The sequence below is a fragment of the Rhinoderma darwinii genome, chromosome 1, assembly GCF_050947455.1.
Source record: "Rhinoderma darwinii isolate aRhiDar2 chromosome 1, aRhiDar2.hap1, whole genome shotgun sequence".
In the NCBI taxonomy this organism is placed as follows: Eukaryota; Metazoa; Chordata; class Amphibia; order Anura; family Rhinodermatidae; genus Rhinoderma; species Rhinoderma darwinii.
In genome coordinates, this window is record NC_134687.1 from 236,075,117 (window position 1) to 236,102,675 (window position 27,559).

Genomic DNA, 27,559 nt, shown 5'->3' on the forward strand with positions numbered 1-27,559 from the left:
TTTTTTTTACAGATAAAGTTTTGGTGACATCCTTTGGTCAGTCTGTGGTCCCTCCTCCAATGTGCACATTTCACATGCAGTTCCCACGTGTTGTGAATGAGGTTGCTTTCCATAAGGACCCTGACAAGAGCAGTGACTTTGCGGTCCTTGATGCTGACAACACTCTTTATATCTGCAGATATGGTTTGTAAAGTATTACATGATCAGATTGAAAGCTATGTGTTTTTATTTCATATGATTTAGTCTTTTTTCATTTGTTTTTGCAGGAATTGATGCAGTTAAGGGTTCTGTAAAAACAGTACCAGGAAATGGATATAAAGTAAATACTAGAATGCCAGTACTAGAAAAGGAATACAGGTAATGGTTTGTGTGCTGGAGTTGAATTACCTAGCGTATAAAGGAAATCTGAAAGCTTAGTTTATAGCTCCCGTACAATGGCAGCAGTAGTACAACATATGATCCAGTTCTCATCTTCAAAAAACATTGGTGTCCAGAAGAACCTGGAAGATGCATGATCTGGCATAGACTGATTTTTAGAAATTTTAGTTTTTTTTAGCACACAACAATCAGGACAGCAGTTGTTGAGCTCTGCCATTCGGAATAGAAGAGCATTAAAATGGAGCAAAAATATCTAGATTTTAAAAAGTACAAATGAGCATTGTTTGTGTTTGACTTAAAGGGGTCATCTGGACAACCTCTTCTCTGGAAACTGAAACTCCCAGGGATCAGCTGTTCTCAATGGGGGCAGTAGAGGGGTGTGCGGAGTTCTCCGCTGCAGGAGCTGCATTTGCTAAAACGGGAGATTGCCAAACAGAGGATCCCCCCTTCCCTATGACGCCCATATTCCCTAAAGGGACATATGACCAAAGGTTGTCCTTAGTTATTGAGTTATATAGTTAATGTTTTAACAGAGTTTTACTTGGGCTGTTGCAGATATTTTAAAGTTTCTCATATTTAATGTTTATCACCTATCCACCGGTCCATGCGCTATCTCTGGCCGCTCCAGAGAAAGTGAGCAACAGGGATGGCCAGGTAAGCCTGTTCTGTGGATCGGTGGGGATCCCAGAGGTCTGATCCCACCGAACAGATATTTATCACCAAACCCCTTTAAGTACAGAGGACAAAATATTGTTGAGCAGTATGACGTATAGTCACTTGAAAATTACTTAAAATAGTACTTATACGGATAGTAATAAAGTCAGGTCTACAAATAAATTAAACGGAGTGGAGAAATGACTACCTCACTCCTTAAAGAGGCTCTGTCACCAGATTTTGCAACCCCTATCTGCTATTGCAGCAGATCGGCGCTGCAATGTAGATTACAGTAACGTTTTTATTTTTAAAAAACGAGCATTTTTGGCCAAGTTATGACCATTTTTGTATTTATGCAAATGAGACTTGCAAAAGTACAACTGGGCGTGTTGAAAAGTAAAAGTACAACTGGGCGTGTATTATGTGCGTACATCGGGGCGTGTTTACTACTTTTACTAGCTGGGCGTTGTGTATAGAAGTATCATCCACTTCTCTTTAGAACGCCCAGCTTCTGGCAGTGCAGACAGCGTGTTCTCGAGAGATCACGCTGTGATGTCACTCACAGGTCCTGCATCGTGTCAGACGAGCGAGGACACATCGGCACCAGAGGCTACAGATGATTCTGCAGCAGCATCGGCGTTTGCAGGTAAGTCGATGTAGCTACTTACCTGCAAACGCTGATGCTGCTGCAGAATCAACTGTAGCCTCTGGTGCCGATGTGTCCTCGCTCGTCTGACACGATGCAGGACCTGTGAGTGACGTCACAGCGTTAGCTCTCGAGAACACGGCTGTGTCTGCACTGCCAGAAGCTGGGCGTTCTGAAGAGAAGTGGCTGATACTTCTATACACAACGCCCAGCTAGTAAAAGAAGTAAAAACGCCCCGATGTACGCACATAATACACGCCCACTTGTACTTTTACTTTTCAACACGCCCAGTTGTACTTTTGCAAGCCTCATTTGCATAAATACAAAAATGGTCATAACTTGGCCAAAAATGCTCGTTTTTTTAAAAATAAAAACGTTACTGTAATCTACATTGCAGCGCCTATCTGCTGCAATAGCAGATAGGGGTTGCAAAATCTGGTGACAGAGCCTCTTTAAGGGCCTCTTCACACAAATGATGTTCATGTCAATGTGCTGTCGAGAGTAGAATTGACGGCAGACTGGCTCTTCAAAGTCAACGGGCCAATTTACATTTCCAATTTTCCATACTGACCGTTGGTCCGTGCAGAGAGTGCGCGCTACTTTGGTCCAATTTTTGCACTAGACTTTCTTATTCAAGTCATTGGGTCTGAGGAAAGAAACTGACAGCACAGAGATGCCATCAAGTGCCGTCCGTTTTTCACGGAAGAACTACTAGCAGATGTACGGGGGGGGGGGGGGGAGAGAAGCCTTTCTTCAGTGTTTTACTTATGGGAATAATGAATGCGCACTGACCTTAAAAACTGTATCAGAGTGCGTTCCGTGTGTCAATACTGATTGAACGCTATTGTAAAATCCTAATTTTTTTCCCTGATGAAACACAAACAAGTTTTACAATGAATACAGCCTAATGGAGAACGAATTTACAGGCAAGAAGCCAGTCCCAGCAGTAGAGGACAAAAAAAATAAAAAACAATTGTTCTAATGGGCAAGTAAAGGTAGACCTGCTCATCACATGCTTGTAGTTACTGGTTCTCGGATGTTCATACCTGGATTTGTACTTGTTTTATATACTTTTTCGTCAGTTTCCTTCTAACAAGATTATTTTTCTGTTTGTAGAGTTGAAGTTCCATCATGTAACACTCACCCTCTCCGCTTCCGCCATCTTACTTGGGTACAGGATGATACATTTTTAATTGTCGTTCAAGGAGAGAACCCCAGTCAATCAGCTGTTTACCACATGAAGATCACCATAGATAGTCAGACTGTGGATGTCCAGTATGTACATGTATTCTAAAGCAAACTTAAACTTTTGTTATCATTTTATATTGTATTTTTTTTATTGTTTTATTAATGTATTTAGCATGTTCCTTTTATTTTTTCAAATGCAGATCTGGTGTATCTGTCAATGGGCAAATAACCTGTATGTTCTATAGCACAAAGACCAAGACATGTGCTATACAAACCGCAAATGGACAATTGTGGAAGTATCTCTGTGGTGAGTACCTTGATGCAATTTTTCTAAATTGGTGGGGGGGGGGGGAGGGGGGGCGGGGATGTAGCATTCTTTCTTTAAATTTCATTGCTGGCGCTCTAGTGCCCTTTACACATCTAGTGGCCAGACTTTTAGGTCCCATTCACATCATGTTTTTGCGTATACGGCAGGACAATCTCCCGACGTTAAACATGGGCTGTGACGGATGCTTGTCTTCGGTGGCTTCCGTCAAACATCGACTACTGTGGGATACGTTTAATGGATATGTCGAACTTTCTTGACCTCTTTATGACGAGTCCGTTAAACGGATGCCATGTTCTCTTATGGCTGACAGATGCCTCTGTAAGGCATCAGTCACCCATAGGCTATACGTTTAACGGATGCGTGTGACATATGCCGTTTGTTAATATATACAATAAAAACTTAATTTTTTACACAAAAAAAAAACTTGTTTCTATTTCGGTTTCAAAATAGGTATCCCTAATTTTGTCAGTTTTTGCGTATAACTACACTGTGCCTTGTAGAAATCTCGCTTTACTGTTTTGACTGCCATTGACAGCAAGCAAAACTATGTAGCTTAGAGCGAATGATAAATTAATTAATACATAATCCTATTTTATCTTAATCATTATCTTTACTTAACTACCAGATATATAAATGTACTCCACCCCAGTATTTTTGAATTTTGACCACCGTTTTAATCTTTTCAGGGCCACCAACGCCTGTCCTAGAACCGTGGAAAGATGCAATGGGCCAAGATGTAAAGTTTCAACAGCCTTGTATTCAGACTGCCATCACAGAAATAGATGGAGAGGTAAATTAATATAATGCTTCGCATGACTTTACTATACACAGAAATTCATAAACTTTGACCTACAAGTTGAATGCCTATTTACAGTAGCAGTTCTGCAGACATTAGTAGTGAACTCAAACATTCAGTACATGTGACTTTCTAGGATAAGTCCTTGTGGATTGGGTTACTGAAGCATTTTGTTTGCGGTTACTTTAATACTTTTATTATGGGTAATGGGGGTCCACTGGAGTAAAACCGGTTGCTTAGGCTAAAGTGGCTATACACCTAAGATAATCTGCTGAATACGCTGGTATTGAAGGGATTGGCAGACTATCTCATATGTAGTAGGGGTTGCTGGCTGGCCCGCTGTGGTAGATGTCAGGTGAAAATAGAATAGAGCATGTTGGATTTCAATATGTCCAATGCTTTGTTCACGCATTCGATAAGCTGCATCCAGAAGGGTCCAGCAGCAGCTTAATGCCCTCTCCCCATTTTAAATAAATTAAATATGCACGCTCTGCCCATTTAGGTGAAGTCTGCAGAAAAAGCTGTCGTCTGAACGTGTGTTCGACCAACAGCTCTTTCATGTGTATAGATGGCTCTAGTAATATAAACTAAAAAGTGTGGGGTACTGGGTAGAGGTCATTTTAAAAGAGCCAGGAATGAGAGGAAAAACAACAAAGAAGAACCGAAGAAAGTGTGTGGTGTTCAGCATGACCTGTAGAAGCCAATGCAAAGCAGAGATGCTGGCTTATATTAATTTGAATTTACAGAAACAACCTTTGAGTCCTCATGCACACGACCGTATTTTTTTCCACCCGTAAATACTGGTCCGGTCTCGCCCGTATTCCACCCGTATTTACGGGCACGTTTTTGGCTGCAAAATTGCACTGCACTAATCGGCAGCCCCTTCTCTCTATCAGTGCAGGATAGAGAGAAGGGACAGCCCTTTCCGTAATAAAAGTAAAAGAAATTCATACTTACCCGGCCGTTGTCTTGGTGACGCGTCCCTCTCTTGACATCCAGTCCGACCTCCCTGGATGACGCGGCAGTGATTGGCCTGTGATTGGCTGCAGCGGTCACATGGGCTGTAACGTCATCCCAGGAGGCCGGACTGGAAGAAGAAGCAGGGAGTTCTGGGTAAGCATGAACGTCTTTTTTTTTTTTACATCTTTTTCTATACTGTGATCGGTAGCCACTGTCCAGGGTGCTGAAACAGTTACTGCCGATCATTTAACTCTTTCAGCACTCTGGACAGTGACTATTTACTGACGTCGCCTAGCAATGCTCCCGTAATTACGGGTGCACACATGTAGCCACCCGTAATTAGGGGAGATTTTACGGTCGTGTGCATGGGGCCTTAAGGTGTTAAAAATCACTTGCCGTGAATGAATGAGAAAATTCAATGGGCTAGAAAATCGACATAACCGTGAAACAGGTGAATTGATGCGCTCACCCCAAATCTTGGCCAGATCTCCGCATAAGACTCTATTTTACCCTTCAGATGCTGCATAAAATCAGCCCCTCCCAAACACAGTTGGTAATTTCCAGAGAAGAAGAAAATCTCACAATGCAGTCAAAATTTCACAAAATTTGGACTTCACTCTTCTGAGATTAAAGAAGATATTGTGTCCTGTAATACTGAGTGAAATCTGCTGTTTTAATAATATGTATAGGAAAACTTAATAATTGAATCTTTTGTCACTTTTTGTGTTTTTCTCAGAACTGATAGGCCCTCTTTAACCCCTTAATGACCGCCAATGAGCCTTTTCATGGCAGCCACTAATGGGCTTTATTCTGATGCAATAGCCTTTTCACGGCGCTGCATCAGGATAAAGTAAACAGAGCAGGGAGCCGTTAAATCTCCCTGCTCTCAACTACCAGAGGAAGCTGAGGGCTGGGGGCATCCCTGCTCTAACGTGTGAGTATCGATCTCCCCCGATTAACCCCTCTGATGCGGCGCTCAATAGCGAGCACCACATCTGAGTGGTTTTGGAGAGAGGGAAGGAGCTCCCTCTCATTTCACCGGCACCCGGCGATAACATCGCCGAGTGTCTGTGTCTCCGATGGCAGCCGGGGGTCTAATAAAGGCCCCCAGGTCTGCCTGTAGTGAATGCCTGCTAGGTCATGCCAGAGGCATGGCCTAGCAGATGCCTGTCAGTTTTAAACGGACAGGCAGTAATACACTGCAATACAAAAGTATTGCAGTGTATTCTAAAAGCGATCAGATGATAGCATAATAAAGTCCCCTAGTGGGACTAGTATAAAAGTAAAAAAAAAAGTTGAATAAATTTAAGAAAAAAAGTGAAAAAATAAATAAATGAAAAACCCACTTTTTCCCCTTACAAAATGCTTTACTATTAAAACAAAAACACAATAAAGCAAAAAAGGTACACATATTTGGTATCGCCGCGTCCGTAACGACCCCGACCTATAAAGCTATTATATTATTGAACGTCGTAAAAAATAAAATAAAAAACAATGGAAAAATTGCTGTTTTCTGTGAATCCTGACTTTAAAAAAATGTGCTAAAAAGTGATCAAAAGGTCGCATCTAATCTAAAAACTACAAGTTGTCCCGCAAAAAAAAGCCCTCATACAACTGCATCGGCGGAACAATAAAAAAAAGTTATGGCTCTTCAAATATGGAGACACAAAAACAAATAATTTTGGAAAAAAAAAGTGTTTTTACTGTGTAAGTAATATAACATACAAAATCTATACATATTTGGTGTCTTTGCAATCGTAACAACCTGTTGAATAAAGTTATTGTGTTATTTATACCACACGGTAAACGGCGTAGATTTAGGACGCAAAAAAGAGTGGCGAAATTTCAGGTTTTCTATTCCCCCGCCCCAAAAAAAAGTTAATAAAAGTTAATCAATAAATATGTACCCCAAAATGGTGCCATTTAAAAAATACAACCTGTCCAGCAAAAAACAAGACCTTTATACTATAGCTATGTCGACGCAAAAATAAAAAAATTATAGCTCTTCGAATGTGACTATGGAAAAACGTAAAATATAGCCTGGTCATTAGGGCCCAGAATGCAAGCAGGGGGAAGGGGTTAAGAACTTAACACCATGTCAATTTTAGGTCCAACATTCTGTACTGGTCAATATGTGGACATTCACTTTGGCGGATTCAGTATGAGTTATTGCCTTCTCCAACAAGCATGAGTTAAGGTTTTCTTTGAGTAAATTCTGTTTCGTCTGGTTGTTGGTAGATTGGACCTGTTTATACGCAGCCTCTAGCGATGGCAGATGTGACTGCTTCCCACTCTTCTCAACAAGGAGCCCTGTTGGCAGGCATTTCAATACATTTCCATTGATGCATAATTTCATATTTACATTGCAGGAAGTTGTTTTGGGCATTACCGACAGATCACGTTTATTCATTAATAATTTGGTGGTAAGTTGTGTTTTTTGTTTTTTTTTAACTTCGCTTAGTTTATTTTCATTAGGCATCTATGCATTTTAATGTGTTTTTGCTGTGATCCTTCTAACAGGTAGCTACGAATATTACATCTTTTGCCATATATGATGACTTTCTGCTCTTAACTACCCACTCTCATACCTGCAGATGTGTGCCACTGAGAGATACATCAATAAAAGGTAAGCTTATTGATCTCAGGCAGACTGTATATGAAATAAGCTGCCACTATACTCTAGCCCACAGTGAACAGGGATTTAAATGACCAATATACTACATTTTTTTGCACACATCTATGTATAAGTTTGCTCGACTTCTCCTACTCTATAACATAATGCCTTCAGATTATAGTTGTATGAGACTGTTTGTTTTTTTGCGGGACGAGTTGTACTTTATGAAGGTACCGTTTTTTGGTACAAACACATTATCGTTTGCTTTATATAACTTTTTTTTTGGGCGAAAATGCAGAAAAAAAAGCAGTTGCGCTGCAGTTTTAATATTTTTTTTTTACACCGATCATCATAAATAATATTATACATTTGTTGTTTAGGTTGTTACGGTCTTGGCAATACCAAATATTTCTATATTATTTCATGTTTTGAGACTTTTATATTTTAAAGAGTTTATTGTAAAAAAAAGTGTATTTTTTTTATATTTAACATTATGTTTATTTTTTTACATTAATTTAACTTTTTTTTTTTTTACATCCCATAAAGCGATTTTTCATTTTGATGTTTATTTTTTAACTGTAATGTACTGGCATATATCTATATGCCAGTACATTACCCTGTGTACTGATTCTACACAGGCAGTTGTTAGGGCAAACCTCAGGGTACCCTACCGACAGGAAATATGTTCAGACAGCCCTGGGGTCCTTCAATGGACACTGGGCTGATGGCCATACAAGTTATAGGCTTTGATCGCGTCACAGGCATTTTCTGTGACGCGATCAAAGGGCAGTCCCCTCTCCTCTTATTTACTTTTAACGCCGCGATCAGCTTTGATCGCGGCATTCAAGGGGTTAACGGCGGAGAGAAGATGTTTCTCTTCTCTCCGCCGTTCGAGTGGGGCTGTGGCTGTGTGTTACAGCCATTGCCCCGCTCCTGATTGCACGCAGACACTCGCTGCCACACAGGATGAGAGTGCTCGTCCTAATTCGCGTAGTACCCGCTGCTCAGGACGAGCATTCTCGGCCTGTGTTGGCAACCAGTTAAGCTGAATCTTTACACTAATTGGGTCATATGTATTGTGTTGAATTTTTTTAATTTTCTGCTTTAATATTTTCAATAACCATTCCTGCCCCAATTGTCCAACTGTTTGTTGTAGCGTTAGAAGCACTTCTAAATGGCACATCAAACTCAAATGATGAAACTGTTCGCAAAGTGGAAAGAGGCTCTCGCATTGTTACTGTGGTTCCACAGGACACTAAAGTCATCCTACAGGTCAGCTACTGTTTCCTTATATTGCAACCGTTGCTTCATAGAACAATAATCGGAACAATTGCTTAAATTATACCATAAATTTACCTTGTCCTTTGACTTATATATTTTATATATGCTTCAAAAAAAAAAACAAAGAACACACTAATGAAGAAATGGGTTGAATGAGACATGTGAGATCTGGATTAATGTGCTGCATGGGAAATTTATATTCCTCATTTATTTATGACATAAAGGCAAATGCGACAGCTTGAAAACAGACCTATGGGAGGATTGTATAAGTCTCCTCTGATGGGAAACTTTGAGAGTTTGTAGGTACTCCATCTTTAATTTGTGAGAGTATAGCCACTTTCACACTAGCGTAATAGGGGTGCTTTTTTTGTGCTCGTTTTACAGATGAAACACCCAGATTTCCTACCGTTCATGAGAAAAAGTTAGAAGCCAAGGTGCTCTTACTCCGGTTCTCATGAACGGCAGGAGGTCCGGGTGTTGCATCCGTAATACGGGCGCAAAAAAGCACCCGTATTACCCTTGTGTGAAATCGGCCACTTTCAGCTGACAATATTGAGGTCAGTATTTTACATCCGTATTTGGAAGCCAAAACCAGGAGTGGAACCTACACAGAGAAAGTATAATGGAAAGATTGGTACATCTTCCATGTTTTGGACCTAATGCTGGTCTTGGTTTACAAATACTAATGCAATATACCGACCAAAATACTGCCGCGTGAAAAAGGACTAAACTATACACAAATTGTGAATTTCTCATACCATTTAATGATTCTCAAGTCTGCTCGTCGTTCCACCACAACCACTTTACAAGGATCCCACGTTAAAGATTGCTTACTTCTAAAAATTTTAGACGTTCATAATTTGCGAAATGTTTACCCTGAGCCTAGTGTTCCTGGTTGGAACACGTGACCGGACTCCTTAGTTTGGATACAGTTACAACAAAGAATGGACCTTGAAAACCGACCACTTTCACATGAAGGAGTGAGGTTGTTGTGGAACGTCGAGTGTACAAGAAATCCACATCGGTATCATTTAAGTTGTAAGAGTGTTTGACAGATTTTGGATACGTTTTGCTCTTCCAAAATGCAGAGTTTGTAACAGATGAGATATATTCAATCCTCACGTAGGTACCCACTGGTCTATTTTAAGAATCAAGGCTCTACAATAAGCTGGTTTCTAGTAATTGTCTGTTTAACATGAGGCTCAGTGAAATAGTTGTATTTTTCTGGACTATTGTATTAAAGGCTATGTAAACCTTTTTTTTTTAAATTAAATGTATGTATCGATGGCTAAAATACCTTCCTAATATGTTTTTATTAAGAAACTGTGCTTACTTTTAGAGATGCAGCTCTATGCATCCACTTTACATAGAAGCTGTATCTCGGCCCTTTAAGCTGAATCTGTCAGCGAGCTGCAGGGGCTATTGTGTGCCTAGTTGATCAACTTCGATGTGATCGGTATTCGAGTTTGATCAACTGTCAGAGGGACACCGTAGCCTTAGGGCGGATTCACACAAACGTGATTTTCGTCCGTGCAGCCCGCGTGGTTTTCACGCGGGTCGCACGGACCTATACAAGTCTATGGGGGCAGTGCAGACAGTCCGTGAGTTTTGTGCAGCATGAGTCCGCTGCGTAAAACTCACGACATGTTCTATATTTAGGCGTTTTTCGCTCATCACGCACCCATTGAAGTCAATGGGTGCGTGAAAATCACGCATGCCCCACGGAAGCACTTCCGTGGGACAAGCGTTATTCGCGCAACAGCTGTCAAACTCTGAATGTAAACAGAAAAGCACCACGTGCTTTTCTGTTTACAAACATCCAAACGGAGTGTCATAATGATGGCGGCTGCGCGAAAATCACGCAGCCGCGCATCATACGCTGATGACACACGGAGCTGTTAAGTGCCTTTTGCGCACGCAAAACGCCGCGTTTTTTTGCGTGCGCAAAACGCACACTCGTCTGAATCCGCCCTTAGTTTGTTATTAAGGCCTCTGTAGCCTTGGTTTGTTAGTAATCCAAATGGGACAGCTGTTGGCATAATGGTTTGCCAACAATGCTCTTTGCACAGTAGAATTCTAGTTAAGTTTAGATGTTACAAATGAGCTTGGGTGTAGAATGGTTAAAGGGGTTAACCGTTAACCAGGATTTGAAATAGATGACCTTTCCTTTGGATAGGCTATCAATATTAAATCTCGCCACCCCCGCCCATTAAACTATTTGAAGGGGCTGCGGAGCTCAAGCGAGTGCTGTACCCTCGTCATTGTTTACTTCAGGTTTCAGGCTGTTCGTACTTGCATTCGCTGTTACTTTTGTAGCAGCTGTGCAAGGTATTGCAGCTCTGACCCATCTACTTGAATGGGCCGTTTCTGCAATACCATGCACAGCCACTACGAAAGGGACGCAACGTATCCAGTGATGCAAATGTGGTGCCCACGCTATTACTCAATATTCAGCAATAGTTTTGCATGTCTAGAAGAGGGTTTTATCTTTTAATATACTGACTGCTCTTCTTAAAAAAAACATCAGGCTCCGTGAAAAATAGGCACAACTTGTGGTCTTCAGTCATTGGGACACCCATGTGGTATTTTAGCTACAGTTGACAACATTTTGTTTTACAGATGCCACGGGGCAACTTAGAAACTATTCATCACAGGGCTCTTGTATTGGCACAGATCCGCAAGTGGCTAGATAGGTGAGTCATTAGCGAACATTTTAGGCTATTGTTCATATACAGTATAGAGAAGTTTTGAATATCTCTTTCCTTATTTTGCGCTCTATGATTTTATAACTATATGAACTGTTACGCAAAATTAGTTTGTAATGTGTTTGTGCTGAATTTAGGTGTTGCTGTTGTATCTGTAAAGACTCCCAATCGGACAACATTTAAAAGTTTAATGTGAATGACAAGTAGAGCAGTTTTGTAAATGAATTTCATTACGTCTTTGTTTCATCTGTGTTGTAGCCCAGAATCACATTTCCAATTCTCGCCATTTAGCTTTTGCAGTGCAGATTTTGCTGGATTGGTTTCTGGGCGCTATGTCGCATTTGCAAAGCCCCTGTGGGACCAAAACAGTGGAAACCCCCCAGAAGTGACCCCATTTTGGAGCATTTTCACCCCACAGGTCTTTTCCATAAATTATTGCGCTGCAGATGGTGCAGGGTAAAAATAGCAATTTTTCCCTAGATATGCCATTTCAGTGGCAAATATGTCGTGCCCAGCCTGTGCCACTGGGGACAAACACCCCAAAAATTGTTAAAAGGGTTCTCCCTGGTTTGGCAATGCCATATATGTGGAAGTAAACTGCTGTTTGGGCACACTGTAGGATTTAGAAGGAAGGGAGTGCCATTTTGCTTTTGGAACGTGGATTTTGCTTGGCAGTAGTTTTTGTTTGGAGTTTTACTGGTATTTCAGTTCATGATATGGGGATACATGTAAGCTGGGCAGAGTACATCAGGGGCATAGTCAGGTGGTATAATAATGGGGTAAAATAATCCATAGATGTGTGTTACGCTGTGAAGCAATCCTTTATTCACAGGCCGGTGTCGCACTGATAAATGGTGTCCTTTCTTATCCCCCTTTGGGTCCACACTCCGCACCTTTGCATTTTGGGGAATTTTGCTGGAAAGTGTTGTCCTGGTATAATACGGGCACCGTCGCTTCCAGCAGATATGTTTGGGCCCTCCCCTTCCTGGTTCCCTAATTTTAGGGCCTTGATAAATCGCCGCTTGAAACAGGCAAATTGTTTCCCTCGGTCCTGCACAATTGCATATTTTTCTTTCCTGACTTTTTGGAGTCTTAACTAATTTTATTTTTTCATAGACGTAATGGTATGAGCGCTGTTTTTTTGCGGGATGAGCTATAGCTTTTAATAGTAGCATTTTAGGTTACACGCAACTTTTTCATCACTTTTTATCCTTTTTTTTTTTTACATTTTTTTTTTTTTGTGAGGCAAGGTGACCAAAAAACAGCAATTCTGGCATACGATTCCGGCGATACCTAATTTATACCACTTTTTTTATGTGTTACAACTTTTTGCATAATAAAATTATTTTTGTAAAAAGAATAATTTTTCTGTCGCCATAACGTTTTAATTTTTTAGTCGACTGAGCTATCTAAGGGCTTGTTTTTGCGAGACGAGCTAAAGTTTTTATAGGTACCATTTTTGGATACATGCGACTTTTTATTTCAATTTTTGGTAGACAAAGTGACCAAAAAAACAGCAATTCTGGCAATGTTTTGTTTTTTCTCGGTTTTTTTTTTACGCCGTTCACTGCGAGGGATAAATAACATAATATTTTTATAGTTCAGGTCGATATGGATGCGACGATACCACATGTGTATGATTGATCTATTTTTTTTCAATAATAAATGACTTGATAAGGGAAAAAGGGCGATTGTGTTTTATTTTATTACTTGAAACTTTTTTTATTTTTTACAACTTTTTTTTTCCACACTTTTTTTTTAGTCCCACTGGGGGACTTGGTGGTCCAACTGTTTCATTACTGTTACCTATGTAGTGCAATGTATTAGAACTGTCAGTTGTTCACTGACAGTAAGACGATCAGGCTCTGCCTCCTGCCGGGGCTTAATCTGCTTCCGTAATGGCAGACCAGGAGGCAATTGTTAGGCCTCCTGTTGCCATAGTAGCAGTCGGCAGACCTGCCATCATATGGCAGCGCTGCCGGTTTGCTGCAAACCACTAAGATGCAGCGATCGCTTTCGATCGCTGCATCTAAGGGGTTAATGGCAGGGATCTGAGCTAGCTGGGTAACCCCCTTACTCTAGATATAAAGTATATATAAGGCGAATGTCGGGAAGGGGTTAATATTTCTTGCATCGTAAACGATACAATCAACCGATTAACGAGCGTTTGCTCGTTCATTGGCTGATTGTTGCTCTGTTTGCACAGGGAAATGATGGGGAACGTGCGTTCACACAAACGCTCGTTTGCCTGATAATTGACCGGTGTAAAAGGGCCTTATGTCAGCATTTAAAAAAGGCTAGATACTTCTCTATGGTGTAGCAATGAATGATGTATGAACGATTTGAGAAGTTGAACTTGATGGACCTGTGTCTTTGGCATTGAGGGTTATAATTTAACATGAAGTGTCCCCTCGCTAGCCTTAGTGGCCACATGCCTTTCATGACAGCATCACCGCTGAGGCCAGCGATTTGGCTTCAACAGCATGTGCCCGATGAATGGCACATGACCACTGCAGGAGCCTTTGGGACTGTAGCGACAGAGAACAGGGCACTTTAGAGATACTCACCAACAAGTTTATTACTTAATATGAACCCCTGCCCTGCTGCAGTTTTTTCAAAGCCCTGGGTAACCCCCTAGCAATAAAGTATGTATCATTTGAAGGTTGAATTTGATGGACCGGTCCCTTTTTATTTATTTTTTTTTTCAACCCATGTAATAATGTGTCTGGTTGTTAAAGGGGTATTTCCTCCATTGACAAGGAGTATGTACCATTCTTGTTCCTATTAGACATTTATGGCAAATCTGCTATAAAAAGTCAGTGGCCAGAATAAGGCGTTAAGAAGTGTCCCATGTGATGTGTCCAGTCCTAATAAATACCTACTGTACGAAGATGTAGGCAAATACAACTCACTAGGCAATATTTCTATTTTTCCAGACATCTCTTCAGAGATGCTTTTGAATGTACTCGGAAACTACGAATCAACTTGAACTTAATTTATGATCACAATCCGAAGGTATGTTTTTCTTTTGTTTTTATTAAAGGTGTTTTTCCACGGAGAACTTTTATCACCTATCCATTCGAACTCCCAGTCACTATGGTTGTGCGATTAGGAGGAACGGGGGACTCTAGATCATGGGGGTCCCAGCAATCCTATATTTATTACCCATCCTGTGGATAGATGACGAATGTTCTTAGTGGGGAACTGTAAGTCAATGCTCTGTAGTAATCATAAATAATCATCACTTCTCTTATGTTGTGTTGTAGGCTTTCTTGGAAAATGTGGACCTTTTTGTAAGACAGATTGATTCTGTGAATTATATAAACTTGTTTCTGACGGAAATCAAGTAAGTAAATCTAGCTATAGAAAAGGACTATGGTATGCCATTTAAGCAGATCACATGTATGAAAATTGTGATTCCAGTTACATCTGCATTGTATGAATTGTCCAGATTCTGCTTTTGCTGCTTTAAACCCTTAATGATTAGGCCTGAAAAGGCCTTAATAACGAGCTTAAAATGTTTGGGTTTTGCCTCTGCCTTTCAGCAGATATACTGTATTTTTCGGACTATAAGACGCACCCGATTTATAAGACGCACCCAGGTTTTAGACAACAGAAAATAGGGGGAAAAAAAATCATATTTTACTACTTTTTCAAAGAAAAAACGATTTGTTCGGTTTCACCACATTCTGAGAGCCATAACTTTTTATATTTTTCCATCTTTTGAGCGGTTTGAGGGCTTATTTTTTGCGGGAAAGCTGTAGTTTTTATTGGCACCGGTTTTTGGTACATACAATTTTTTTTAGCACTTTTTTTATTTAATTCTTTTTAGCGCTAAGGTGACCAAAAAACAACGATTCTGGGGTTTTCATTTATTTTTATTTTTTTACACCATTCACTGTGCGAGTCAAATAATGCTATATTGTAATAGTTTGCACTTTTATGGACGCAGCGATACCATTTTTATTTTTGACATTGTGCTTGGGGAAAAATGGGAACTTTTTTTTATTATTTTTTACACCTTTTATTAGTTCCCCTAGGAGACTTGAACCAGCGATCTAATGATCAATACATTGATGAGTTACAGAAACAGCGTAACTCGCTGAGCTACGCTGTTTCTGTAACTCCCATTGTAGTGAATGGCAGTTACAGAAGCAGCATAGCATGCTACGCTGTTTCGCTGAGATACACTGTTTCAGTAACTTGACCATGTGCGCTGTTTTCGTAGCTACAGAGTTCTGGAAACAGCGTAGCTCAGCAAGCACTCGGCTGTTTCCGTAACTCTCGACCACCTAACCGGGAAGTGTCCGGGAGACAGCGGAGCGGAGTAAGATAGAGCAGAGTTTAGGGGTTCCCGTTCTGGAGATCGGTGTGGGACCTGCATCTATCTAACATTTATAACATATCCTGCGGATATGTCCTTCATGGGAAGACCCCTATAAATGCCACGGTCGATATTGACCACAGCATTTAACTAGTTAAACGGCCAGGAACAGCGCGATCGCTATTCCTGGCCGTTAGAGCAGCGTGTCAGCTGTAAAATACAGCCAACACCTGCAGTGTATAGAGTGGGCTCAGAGCGTGAGCCCTCTCCGCTCGAAACAGCATCCCCTCCCCGCTCCATGATGTGCCGGAACATCAAGGGTCGGGAAGGGGTTAAGTAAGAAGCAGTCAGGGGGTCTGCCGGGTCCCTTGACTGCCGACTATAAGACGCAGGGACTTTTTAGCAAGATTTATAATCTGAAAAAAAAAAAGGTTACCGTATATTTCGTTGACATGAGGTCTTGTTTTATGCGGAAGAAATTTATTTTTGCTGCATGAATATAGAGGAAAGCGATTTTTGCCATATCTGTCTTTTTTTTTTTTTTTTTCCTTATACTTTTCACATTTCAAGTTAAATAGCATGTTAAATTACATTTCCAGGCTATTACGGTCATGTAGATACCTAATATGTGCAGGCTTTTATGTATTGTATGGGCAATAAAAAAAAAATAAATATATATATATATATATATATATATATATATATATATATATATATATATATAAAAAATTTAATCCGATAATTTTTACTGACATTTTCAGAAACACAACATACATATATAAAGTACATTTAAACCCCTTAACCCCACCCCCTCCCGCCTTCCTTGTTCCAAACATATTCGGACATTTCACATATATAGAAATTACAAGGTGTTAAATGTGGCTACCTCGCAGGGTAGGCAACTGAAGGTTTTGAAAACAGATTTACGAATCAATACATGTCAATGACATATATTGATTTCAACATATTATTTGTTCGGATATGACTCTATTCCTATCAAATATCAGCATTTCCTTATCTAGTTCCCCGAGCTTGGGGGGGGCGCAACACTACAGGTAAATTACATATCCTCTCCCTCAACAGAGAGGTATTCACTAACCCAGGTATGTCCAGCCACGGCTGCCACAGCCCTTCAAACTTGTGAGATACATTGTGTTTACAAAATACAGCCCTTTCATTCATTAACATAACATTGACTTTCCAAATAAACTCTGCTTTACAAGGCGATACAGGTTGTATCCAATGGAACGCTGTCAATTTCCTCGCTACATAAAGGAGACGTCCCACCGCCGTTTTACCTAGTGTGTCCAATGAAAGTTCTTCAACATAACCTAAAATACAAGTCTTAGGGTCACTGGGTACAGTTATGGAGTACACTTTAGCTATGATTCCCAGAACATCTGACCAGTATGCATGTAACTGCACGCAACTCCATAGCATACGCATCACATCAGCGGTTTCCTGTCCGCACCTTGCATCCGCCCGTACACCAATACGATATACCAACTGTGGTGTCTTGTACACTCTATGCAGTATGAATAGCAGGGACAGCCATGCCCCCTCCCCGAAAGAAGTATCGGGCAGTCACTAGAACATCATTCCATTGATCCGCTGTGATACCTGGAATATCCCCATCCCACTTGTGCATCCTAACGAAAGGGAATGTTTCCAAGTATTTATCTAATCTTATTCTGTAAAGATCCAATATTAGACCCTTCGACTATACCATTGGAGCCATATTTTGTAACCTAGCATCCTTTTGTATTGTCAAAGGTTTTGATCTGAGCCTCAAGCGTGTCGCAATCGTAAATACCTATGAAAACTTCGTCTAGGGACATGAAACTCATCCTGTATCTGTTGAAAGGATTTAAATGAATAGTCATCTAGTAACTGTCCCACCCTCTCTAATCCCCGAGATTGACAATATTTAGCTCCATCCGTCTTTTTCAAATTCCACCAATGAGTGGTTATGCCACAGGGGGGTGAACTCTGTATAATCATTTATAGTCCTTAATTGCTTAAGTTTGTCCCAGATCTTTTGAACCAGCCGCACTGTCAGGAAATTTGACGGTCCTGAGCCAAAAAAAGAAAAAACTTTCTAAGGTCGACAGCAACTTACCCTCACCAGACAATAACATTTATTTTGTTCTAAATAAATAAATTTTTTTGGTGCACATTTCCTTATTATTTTTTTTATGTTTTTTTTTAATCACATGAAGGGATAACTTTTATTTTATACTTCTAATATATTTGCATACTCCTGTATGCTAATACATTATTCTGTGTCACTAGCTGCTGTTAGGGCAACACATAGTGTGCATTAACAGCAGGCTTACAGAACAGACAGGCGGCTTTAGGTACTGGAGCCGCTAGTAACCGCTCCTGCTTATCGAATAAGCGCTCATAAGTCTTTTCTACAGCGCCGTCCAAAGACAGTGGGCGGTCGGGAACGGGTTAAGCTGTGATCACTGATCTTTCTAATGGCATGTCTTTGTTTACAGAGAGGAAGATGTAACTACTACCATGTACCCTACCACTCATTCAGCTTCTACAGCCCCTTTTTTCCCGAAACCTGGCGCCAAGAAGGTTGATCTAATCTGTGACGTAATGAGAGCAGCCATGGAGAAACTGAATCCTCAAAAGTACGTACAAGTTGCTAAAAAAAAAAAAAAGTCTTCACGCATCTCATTCTTGCACATGTCCAGTTCGACCCGCTGCTGGCATTTTTATTTGTATTTCATTATTACAGCACATCTAAGCCTCTGTTCACATCTGCATTATGGCTTCCATATATAAGACACGATGCAGTGCCGTATCCGGATAACCGTGGAGCCAGACGGACTTCATTGACCTACAATGGGTTCTGCCAAGGTGTCCGAAGTTTTGAAGGGAAAAATAGCGCATCAAATTTGACAGAATATGCACTGGAGCCAAACTTTAGAGAAAATTTAGAAAATGAATTTCAGCAACCTCCAGTATATTTAATTTGTGGTAAAGCCTATCAATAATGTAGTAAGCTGTGCATGGCTGCTTCCCTCAGTTGTCTTCAGGCTCATTGGATGTGTTTGTGTAATGTACAGAAACATTTAACCCCTTGCTTTTTTTTTGTTTTTAACTTTTTTTAGATACTGTTTATCAATACTCACATCTTATGTCCGGAAAACAACCCCAGAGCTGGAAACTGCTCTTCAAAAAGTTCATGAGCTCAGAGGTAAAATTTAGCGGTTTTTGGTTTTTTTTAGTCTGCTGTAGAACTACAGTCCTGGCCAAAAGTTTTTACAAATGTTGGTTTTCACAAAGTTTGCTGCTTCAGTGTTTTTAGATCTTTTAGTCAGATGTTTCTATGATATACTGAAGTACAACTATAAGCATTTCATATGTTTCGACTTCTTCAGGTTATGCAAAGACTCTCAATATTTACAGTATTGACGCTTCTTTTTCAAGACTTCTGCAATTCGCCCTGGCGTGTTGGATATCCGCTTCTGGGCCAAATCCTGACTGATGTCAACCGATTCTTGCCTAATCAGTGTTTGGAGCCACCATTGCTAGCTGGATATATTTGACCATTAAGGCCTACTTCGCTAAGGGTAGGGAACCTCCCTTCCAGGTCACTGTTCATTGTACTAGGACAGTTGAGGCCTCCCTTGGAGGTGCGGTATCGGGCTTCTGCTCTTCTGGTCTGCAAAGCGGTCACCTGGTCCTTACATACTTTTTAGAGGTTTTACCGGATCCATTCTTTGGGTTCTGACGATTCCAGTTTGGGTCGGATGGTGTTGCAAGCAGCCGGCGATGGTTTATGATTTTTTTTTTCCCAACTTAAGGGACTGCTTTAGGACGTCCCATGGCACTGTGTCCCCCAGTGAATACTTTAAAGAGAGAACAGGATTTTTATACTTGCCAGTAAAATCCCTTTCTCGTTGAATACATTGGGGGGGGACACACGTCCTGCCCTCTTTCTGTATTTTGTTTTTGGGCTCCTTGAGGTTGCTCTCATTTGAAACATATTGTGTTAAACCATCTCTGTTTTCCTACTGCTCTTGGTACAAACTGAGGAGCTGAGTGCTCAGCAGAGGGTGTAGCCACATTTTTTTTTTTATTTTTTTTTTATATTTACTTAGTGTCTGCCTTCTAGTGAGAGTGGCCTATGCCCATGGTACTGTGTCCCCCAGTGAATTCAACGAGAAAGGAATTTTACTGTTAAGTACAAAAATCCTGTTTTCTCCTCTGGATAATGATTCTTCCGGATGTCCCAAACAGTCTGAAGGGGGCTTCAACAGAGAAAATACCTGTACCCCAGTCCTCTGCAGTCCAATCGCTGTACTTCCTGCAGAATGTCAGTCTGTACTTGATGTTTTTCTTGGAGAGAAGTGGCTTCTTTTCTGCCCTTCTTGATACCAGGCTAGCCTCAAAAGCCTTCGTCTCACTGTGCGTACAGATTCACTGACACCTGCCTGCTGCCATTTCTCAGCAAGCTCTACACTGTTGTTGAACCGATCCCGTAGCTGAATCCTCTTTAGGAGACGGTCCTGGCACATGCTGGACTTTCTTGGCCACCCTGAAGCCGCCTTCACAGCAATTGAACCTCTCTCCTTGAAGATCTTGATGTGATAAATGGTTGATTTAGGGGCAATCTTACAAGCGGCACTGTCCTTGCCTGTAAAGCCCTTTTGATGCAAAGCAATGATGACTGCACGTGTTTCCTTGGAGATAACCATGGTTAACAGAAGAAGACAATGATTTCAAGCACTATCCCCCTTTTAAAGCAACCAGTCTGCTCTTATAATTCAATCAGTATGACAGAGTGATATCATCTGCCTTGTTCTTAGAGAAGATCACTGAAGATCTTCGAGAACATCACTGAAATTATGTCAGCAGGTCATTTTGTGGCAGGGCAGAAATGAAGTGGAAATGGTGTTTTTGTGATTAAGTTAATTTTCATGGCAAGGAATGACTTTGCAATTCATCTAATCACTCTTCATAACAATCAAGAGTTAATGCAAATTGCCACTATAAAAACTGAGGCAGCATTTTGTGAAAACAAAATTTTATGTCAATCTCAAAACTTTTGGCCACATTAATTCTGTTTTATTGACAATAATAAAACATTTAAGAAGATAAGGTAAATTGAGGGATAAAGAGGGAAGATGAACTGGAGGACGGAAACACAAAATTTACATTGTACTGTCAACAATGTAAACCTGCTGCATCGTCGCTTATTAGCGTTTTGGCAAAGCCTATTAGGGCTGTCCAGTATTACAAAAAAAAAATCTTTATTTTTTATTTTTTTTTTATTCTAAACATGTCAATTTTGTCTGGGTGCTTTAATCTCGAAAAAATTTATTTGCATAGTAGGGAATTTAAATATCAAAATATATTTTTATTATCGTTAATGTTTTATGTTAGAGTTACTTTACTTTGGGCTGTATAAAAAATGTAAATGGCTTTTACAGCAGACTTTTACCCTTAAAGATTTTGTCTTATTACAACAAACCCTATTAGGTCCAGCTGGTGCCGCCTTCTATGAGACAGAGCATATGGCTGCTGAAAACAGTGGCTCCAACTCTGGCGGACCCAGCCCGTTCATGTATTACATGGGCAGCCATTCACTTGGATGGTTGACATTTAATACTACCGGTATATGTGTGTATGGCCAGCCAGAGCTTGCTCTAGCAGCAACAGCTTTTTGCCATCGGTTTTGAAAAAATTTCATGATGAGACAACTTATTTAAAGGTAACTTTTTCTAATCTGTATCAATCCAATAATATGGCACCTGACCTGTTGATCTTCTTGGGTTACAGGAATTGGAATTGTATTCTAGTGTAATTCTGTTGACAATGACATGCTGATAATTTAATAAATGAAATCCCCTGCCGCTACAGTGCCAACGCTCCCGAGTTTTCCTGCCGGTTTTTCTTTTTGCTTGTCCTGCAGTGATGACATCACGCACATCCACGTAACTGATGCAACCATTGACTGGACTCCGTGGTCTTGAGGCGTACATGCAAGCATGTACGTGAATGTACGGCATGTCATTGCTGCAGCAAATTAAAGACCGGTGGGGACCACTGGAGCAGCAGGGAATTTTAACAGGTGAGTATTGGTTATTTTTTTGTTTGTTTGACATCTACCACTGTCAAGCTCATTTTTTAAACTCCCTGAAAACCCCATACGCAATTTTTTTTTTTTTCCCCTGTAGTGTTTCCCTGCTTGGAATCCTAGATTCGATTCTTAGCTTTGCCAATGTTTTTTTTTTCTCCACTTAATTTTGCAGGTTATATTTTCTTTTTAATGATCAGTAATAATGGAAATGCTTTGTTTTTACATTGTACCAATTATATGTTTTTTTATGATGTGTTCTCCATATTAACATCAAAGGTTGCATTTGAGAATGCTGCGCTTATGTAGCGAATTGTGGTACATGCAGCCTATACAATATTAAAATTCTTCACGTTCGTGCTTTCACAATACAATACAGCTGCGATGTACAGATGCCGAACCAGCAGTGCACTACAAGATGTCCGTTCATAAAGCTTGATTTGCTAAGGCTGACTTTACACAGTGTTTGCAGTCTCTGCTTTGCGTATCCGTCGGGCTAGTGGTACGTGGATTATACCTTTGGTCAACTGTATGGAATAGCGTAGCCTGCTGTGCAATTGCAAAAAAAAATTATAAAGTGCAGTTTACGTTTTTCAGCATGGGAGACTATGAGCGACGGATGCCACTGTATGCCTATACAGTGGGATACATCCGTCTGTAAAAACTAGTGATATATAACTCTGATGTACACTGCATACTCTAGATTCTAGAACAACTTTGCCTGCAGTTTATGTAAAATACGTGATCAAGAGCCATAATAGATAAGATTCACATCTGCGCTATGGCTTCAGTTTATAGCAGAAGCCATAACGCTGTACCATATCAGTTATATGACTTATAATGGGGTTTGTTGGGCTTTATGTTGTGCTTTTTTTGCCATCAAAAGTTATGGAAAACCTTGACTAATACATAGACTGATAGCCCTGCGCAGATGGGAACAGAGCCTATGTAAGGCAACTATATATATATATATATATATATATATATATATATATATATATATATATATAAAAATTACAATTCAAGCTTTTCAAATGAAGCAGAGCTTTTAAAATGGATCTCCACCTTTTTTATCATCGTGTTAGTTTTAGTACAAATGTACCTCCACTTCAAGATGGTTTAAAATTGTAATAAATGCTGCTGAATAGTGTAATATATTGCCAGTGCAAGCAGTTACAGGGGACCAGGGCATGCGCTTCTGTGATTTCTATGTAAGCCGCTTCAATGCACACAGATGTGGCTACACAGAACCACATCACTGAAAAAGGCCTTACTTAGGCCTTATTCCGACGAGTGGAAATCGGTCACAGCACACGGACCCATTGATTTCAATCGCGAGTTTTCACGCAGCGGGAGTCCGTTGCATGAAACTCACTGCATGTCCTATATTGGTGCGTTTTCACGCACCTACGCGCCCATTGAAGTCAGTGGGTGCGTGAAAACCACGCACGGCACACGGAATTCACATCTGTGTGATGTGTGTAACTTGTACATCAATTCCATTCTAAAAAAATAAATAAAGATGTGCTGTGCGAGTGCGTGAAAAATGCATGCCACTTGCAAAGCACACTGGTACAATAACACATCGCACACGGACAGATTCACGCGCGTAAATATGTCACATTCGTGTGAATCTAGCCTTACTCAGACAAGGGCGGGTACAAACACCAATTCCCAGCAGGATGCAGACAAACCACAATGCTACATAGTGGGAGATTGCTCAGGTGCTAGTATAATAAGTACTATTCATGAGGGGGGGTGGCTGCTTAGTATTATCATTGCACACAGATATAGCTTCTATAAGTGTGCCAGTCACAAGGTTACATGTAGTGCACCATGCTGGCATGCAGCCTATTCGTTACGCCCATTCTATTCGATCAGACGGGCTGCCCAACCCCTTCTAAGTGTACCACACAAAGTACTGACACATTATTCTCCCCTAGCATCACAAGGCCTGGCAGCATCCTGAAAAGTTATCCATGATAAACATAAGGTATTAGTTGATATTTTGTCCGAAATACGCAAGCTCGCAACCCGCGTCAAGGGTCCTCATGGTATTGCGAGTCCCTACACTCCTATTTCAAAACAAATCAATGAAAAAGGAACTATATTTCAAATCACTGCATAGGCCATACTTACTCACAAGGGCAGGTATACACACCAATTCCCAGCAGGATGCAGACAAACCACAATGCCACATAGAGGGAGATTGCTCAGATTCAATATACTGATCAACAGCCACTCTCACGCTTACTATTCATGAGGGGGTGGCTGCTTAGTGTTATCATTGCACACAGATATAGCTTCTATAAGTGTGCCAGTCACAAGGTTACATGTAGTGCACCATGTTGGTAAACATCCTATTCGTTACACTCCTACAGAGCCACAGCACAATATTTTGCCAACTTCTCAGTCTGGGAGGAAAGACCAGTTCTTGAATGAGTTTACTTTAGTAATAACCTTTGCAGGGGATGTGACATGGTATCAGAATAATGCTTTGGTTTACTGTTTCATTTTTTAGTGCTGGTCTCATGGTACATCCTTATTCATTTTACAGAGAGTCCATCTCCAGATGCTGTGAGTGCAGAGGAAGCCTTGAAGTACCTGCTGTTCCTTGTGGACGTCAATGAGCTCTATGACCATTCTCTTGGGACTTATGACTTTGATTTGGTCATTATGGTTGCGGAAAAGTCTCAGAAGGTCGAAGGACTTTTATATTTGTATATTGATGGTGAATGGCAACGATTTGTAGATGCAGATCATTAATGCATAGCTAGAGGAATGTACACATAGACTTGAATGTGCATTCATTTTAAAGAGAAGTTCCACTTTTAAGGAGACTTAAGCAAAATGTGAAGCAAAATGGCATTTTGTGATATTTATTGGATAACACTCAACCCTACTGTACAGAGGGTAATTTCTAGTATCCCCAGTTTATTGTAGAGGATGCATGCAACAGTCGGTTGGCGAACTTCAGGAAAAAAATTGATGTGGGAGTGTGGTTTAGCTAGGTGTTTTTATGTGTAATTGATAAGTCCTGTAATTATAAATGTATTATGCTTAGTGGATATTTTCAGTTGATGTGTATTATATATTTGTTACAAATCAATTTATTGGCCTGAAGGAAAAGCTCCGCGTTTACTGCCCCCCCCCCCCCCTTGTGTAGTTCAGACACTTTTTCACAAATGAACACCTTGGTTTCCTTTTTGAAAAATTGCTTTTACTTGTTCCCTACATTTCAATACTTCATGACAACCGGGCTAAGTGTTGCTTTTTTTTGTCATAGGACCCAAAAGAATATCTTCCGTTCCTCAACAAACTAAAGAAAATGGAAACAAATTATCAAAGATATAACATTGACAAACACTTAAAAAGATATAAAAAAGCTCTACAACATCTCAGCAAATGTGGTATGTAATCATCATGTCTACTTAGTAAATTGAGACCGATAGGAGACCACCGAATTATAACATATTACCCTAGTTAGAGGTAATAAGGAAGCCGATGTTCTGGAAATTCCATTGAAGAACACTACAGTTCGTCTCTCCCTAACCTGAATTGCTATGTACAGGGAGCAATAAATTGCAGTCACTTGACAGGGTCATTGTCCATTTAATATAAATTATTAGAATGAAGTGCAAATTACATTTTAGCTGGGGTAAGCTTATTACTATACTATATGGCTGGTTGATTTTATACCATTATTCCCATTTGAAAAAATAATTTGGTATAATGCACTTGGAAAATCTTGTTAGGCCTGTGAGGTGTAGGGTCTATGCCAATGCTACTCAAATTGTGAGGAGAACCTAAAGTTTTTGCTAAGGTTCAACCTGCTTCCCAAGTGCTCCTGATTTTGGAGGACATCAGGACATGCTTTTTGTGTCCCAGAAATGGCTCTCACAGATCGGCTCATCTAGAAAAACATTCACATAGTATGGTTGAAAAAAGACACATGTCCATCAAGTTTAACCAAGGGACGGGAAAAGGGAAGGTAAACATTTCTACACATAGGAGCTAATATTTTTTTGTTCTAGGAAATTATCTAACCCTTTTTTGAAGCCATCTACTGTCCCTGCTGAGACCAGCTCCTGCGGTAGGCTATTCCATAGATTCACAGTTCTCACTGTAAAGAAGCCTTGTCGCCTCTGCAGGTTGAACCTTTTTTTCTCCAGACGGAGGGAGTGCCCCCTTGTTTTTTGAGGGGGTTTTACATGGAACAGGATTTGACTATATTTTTTGTATGTGCCATTAATATATTTATATAAGTTAATCATGTCCCCCCTTAGTCGTCTTTTCTCAAGGCTAAATAGGTTTAATTCTTTTAATCTTTCCTCATAACTTAGATTCTCCATGCCTCTTATTAGTTTAGTTGCTCTTCTTTGTATTTTTTCCAATTCCAGGGCATCCTTTCTATGAAATGGAGCCCAGAACTGAACTGCATATTCTAGATGAGGCCTCACTAATGCTTTGTAAAGTGGTAATATTACATCTCTGTCCCGCGAGTCCATGCCTCTTTTAATACACGACAATATCTTGCTGGCCTTTGAAGCAGCTGATTGACATTGCATGCTGTTATTTAGTTTATGATTTACAAGTACACCCAGATCTTTCTCAACAAGTGACTCCCCCAGTGTAGCTCCCCCTAGGACATATGATGCAGGTACCCTGGTGGTACCCAGGTACATGTGCAGATCCTCAAAGAAACAAGAAGTTCTTGTTCTGCAGGAGCTTGGAAAGGTAAATCTTATACTGACTGGGGGCATTATGGCTAGCACTGTGGTTGGCACTATTCCACATTCCATCTACATGTTCCAGTTTTGGCCATGGGTGTTGATGGCTGGTGAGGCACAGATGCCACTATGGTTTGGGCTGGACTGTTGAGGCCCTGGAAGAAAAATCTTGAGTAGCCCTGCTCTAAAGCTTAAGCAATGTTTATCAAGTTGCTATGTATGGCTTGTTTGTATTGTACCTATATAACTTTTAATTTATCTTGTTACCACAGGACCAGAGCACTTCATAGAGTTTTTAAACTTGGTTAAAGATCAGAATCTCTACACCGAAGCCCTAAAACTTCACCCTGCCGGATCTAATGAATATAAGGTGAGTAACAGAGTAGTGTTAAAGAGAATATTCATTTATTTTTAGTAGATAGATCTGTCTATCTGACCTTACTAAGTATTTATAGATAGTAAATATATATGTATGTGTGTATGTAATAAAAATAAATCTATATATATTTATTTGATTGATTTGGCGTGTGGTTGCTTTTCTAGTACACATACGTATTTTGTCTGCTGTTTTTCAGGCTATTAATGATGCTTATGGAGACCATCTGTTTTCAAGACATCGCTATGAACAAGCTGGGCTAATCTTTGCTCGCTGTGGCAGCCTTGAGAAGGCTCTAGATGCTTTTCTTGCATGTTGTAGTTGGCAGCACATCTTATCCACAGCTTCCCAATTGCAATACTCGGAGGACAAAATGGCTGCTTTGGCTAGGAGTGTATCAGGTGAGTGACAGAATATTCTGCAGGGGCATGTGTATACAGGTGTAACTTTTATATAATGTTATGTAGCTAGATACCTTGATC

The 27,559-nt window shown here is 40.3% G+C and overlaps 1 protein-coding gene across 1 annotated transcript in view; it reads left to right on the top strand.

The window, feature by feature from the left end:
* The window catches only part of ELP1 (elongator acetyltransferase complex subunit 1), a 96,540-nt gene that overhangs the window by 43,681 nt on the left and 25,300 nt on the right, over window positions 1-27,559 (top strand). Inside the window, exons 12-28 of the mRNA XM_075862789.1 lie at window positions 13-183; window positions 267-357; window positions 2,795-2,953; window positions 3,067-3,173; window positions 3,881-3,984; window positions 7,320-7,373; window positions 7,471-7,576; window positions 8,721-8,836; window positions 11,465-11,538; window positions 14,487-14,565; window positions 14,817-14,896; window positions 18,376-18,516; window positions 19,000-19,085; window positions 24,529-24,671; window positions 25,258-25,381; window positions 26,974-27,071; window positions 27,277-27,478. Coding sequence (XP_075718904.1) covers window positions 13-183; window positions 267-357; window positions 2,795-2,953; window positions 3,067-3,173; window positions 3,881-3,984; window positions 7,320-7,373; window positions 7,471-7,576; window positions 8,721-8,836; window positions 11,465-11,538; window positions 14,487-14,565; window positions 14,817-14,896; window positions 18,376-18,516; window positions 19,000-19,085; window positions 24,529-24,671; window positions 25,258-25,381; window positions 26,974-27,071; window positions 27,277-27,478 — 1,935 coding nt within the window. The remainder of the gene's footprint in view (window positions 1-12; window positions 184-266; window positions 358-2,794; window positions 2,954-3,066; window positions 3,174-3,880; window positions 3,985-7,319; window positions 7,374-7,470; window positions 7,577-8,720; window positions 8,837-11,464; window positions 11,539-14,486; window positions 14,566-14,816; window positions 14,897-18,375; window positions 18,517-18,999; window positions 19,086-24,528; window positions 24,672-25,257; window positions 25,382-26,973; window positions 27,072-27,276; window positions 27,479-27,559) is intronic.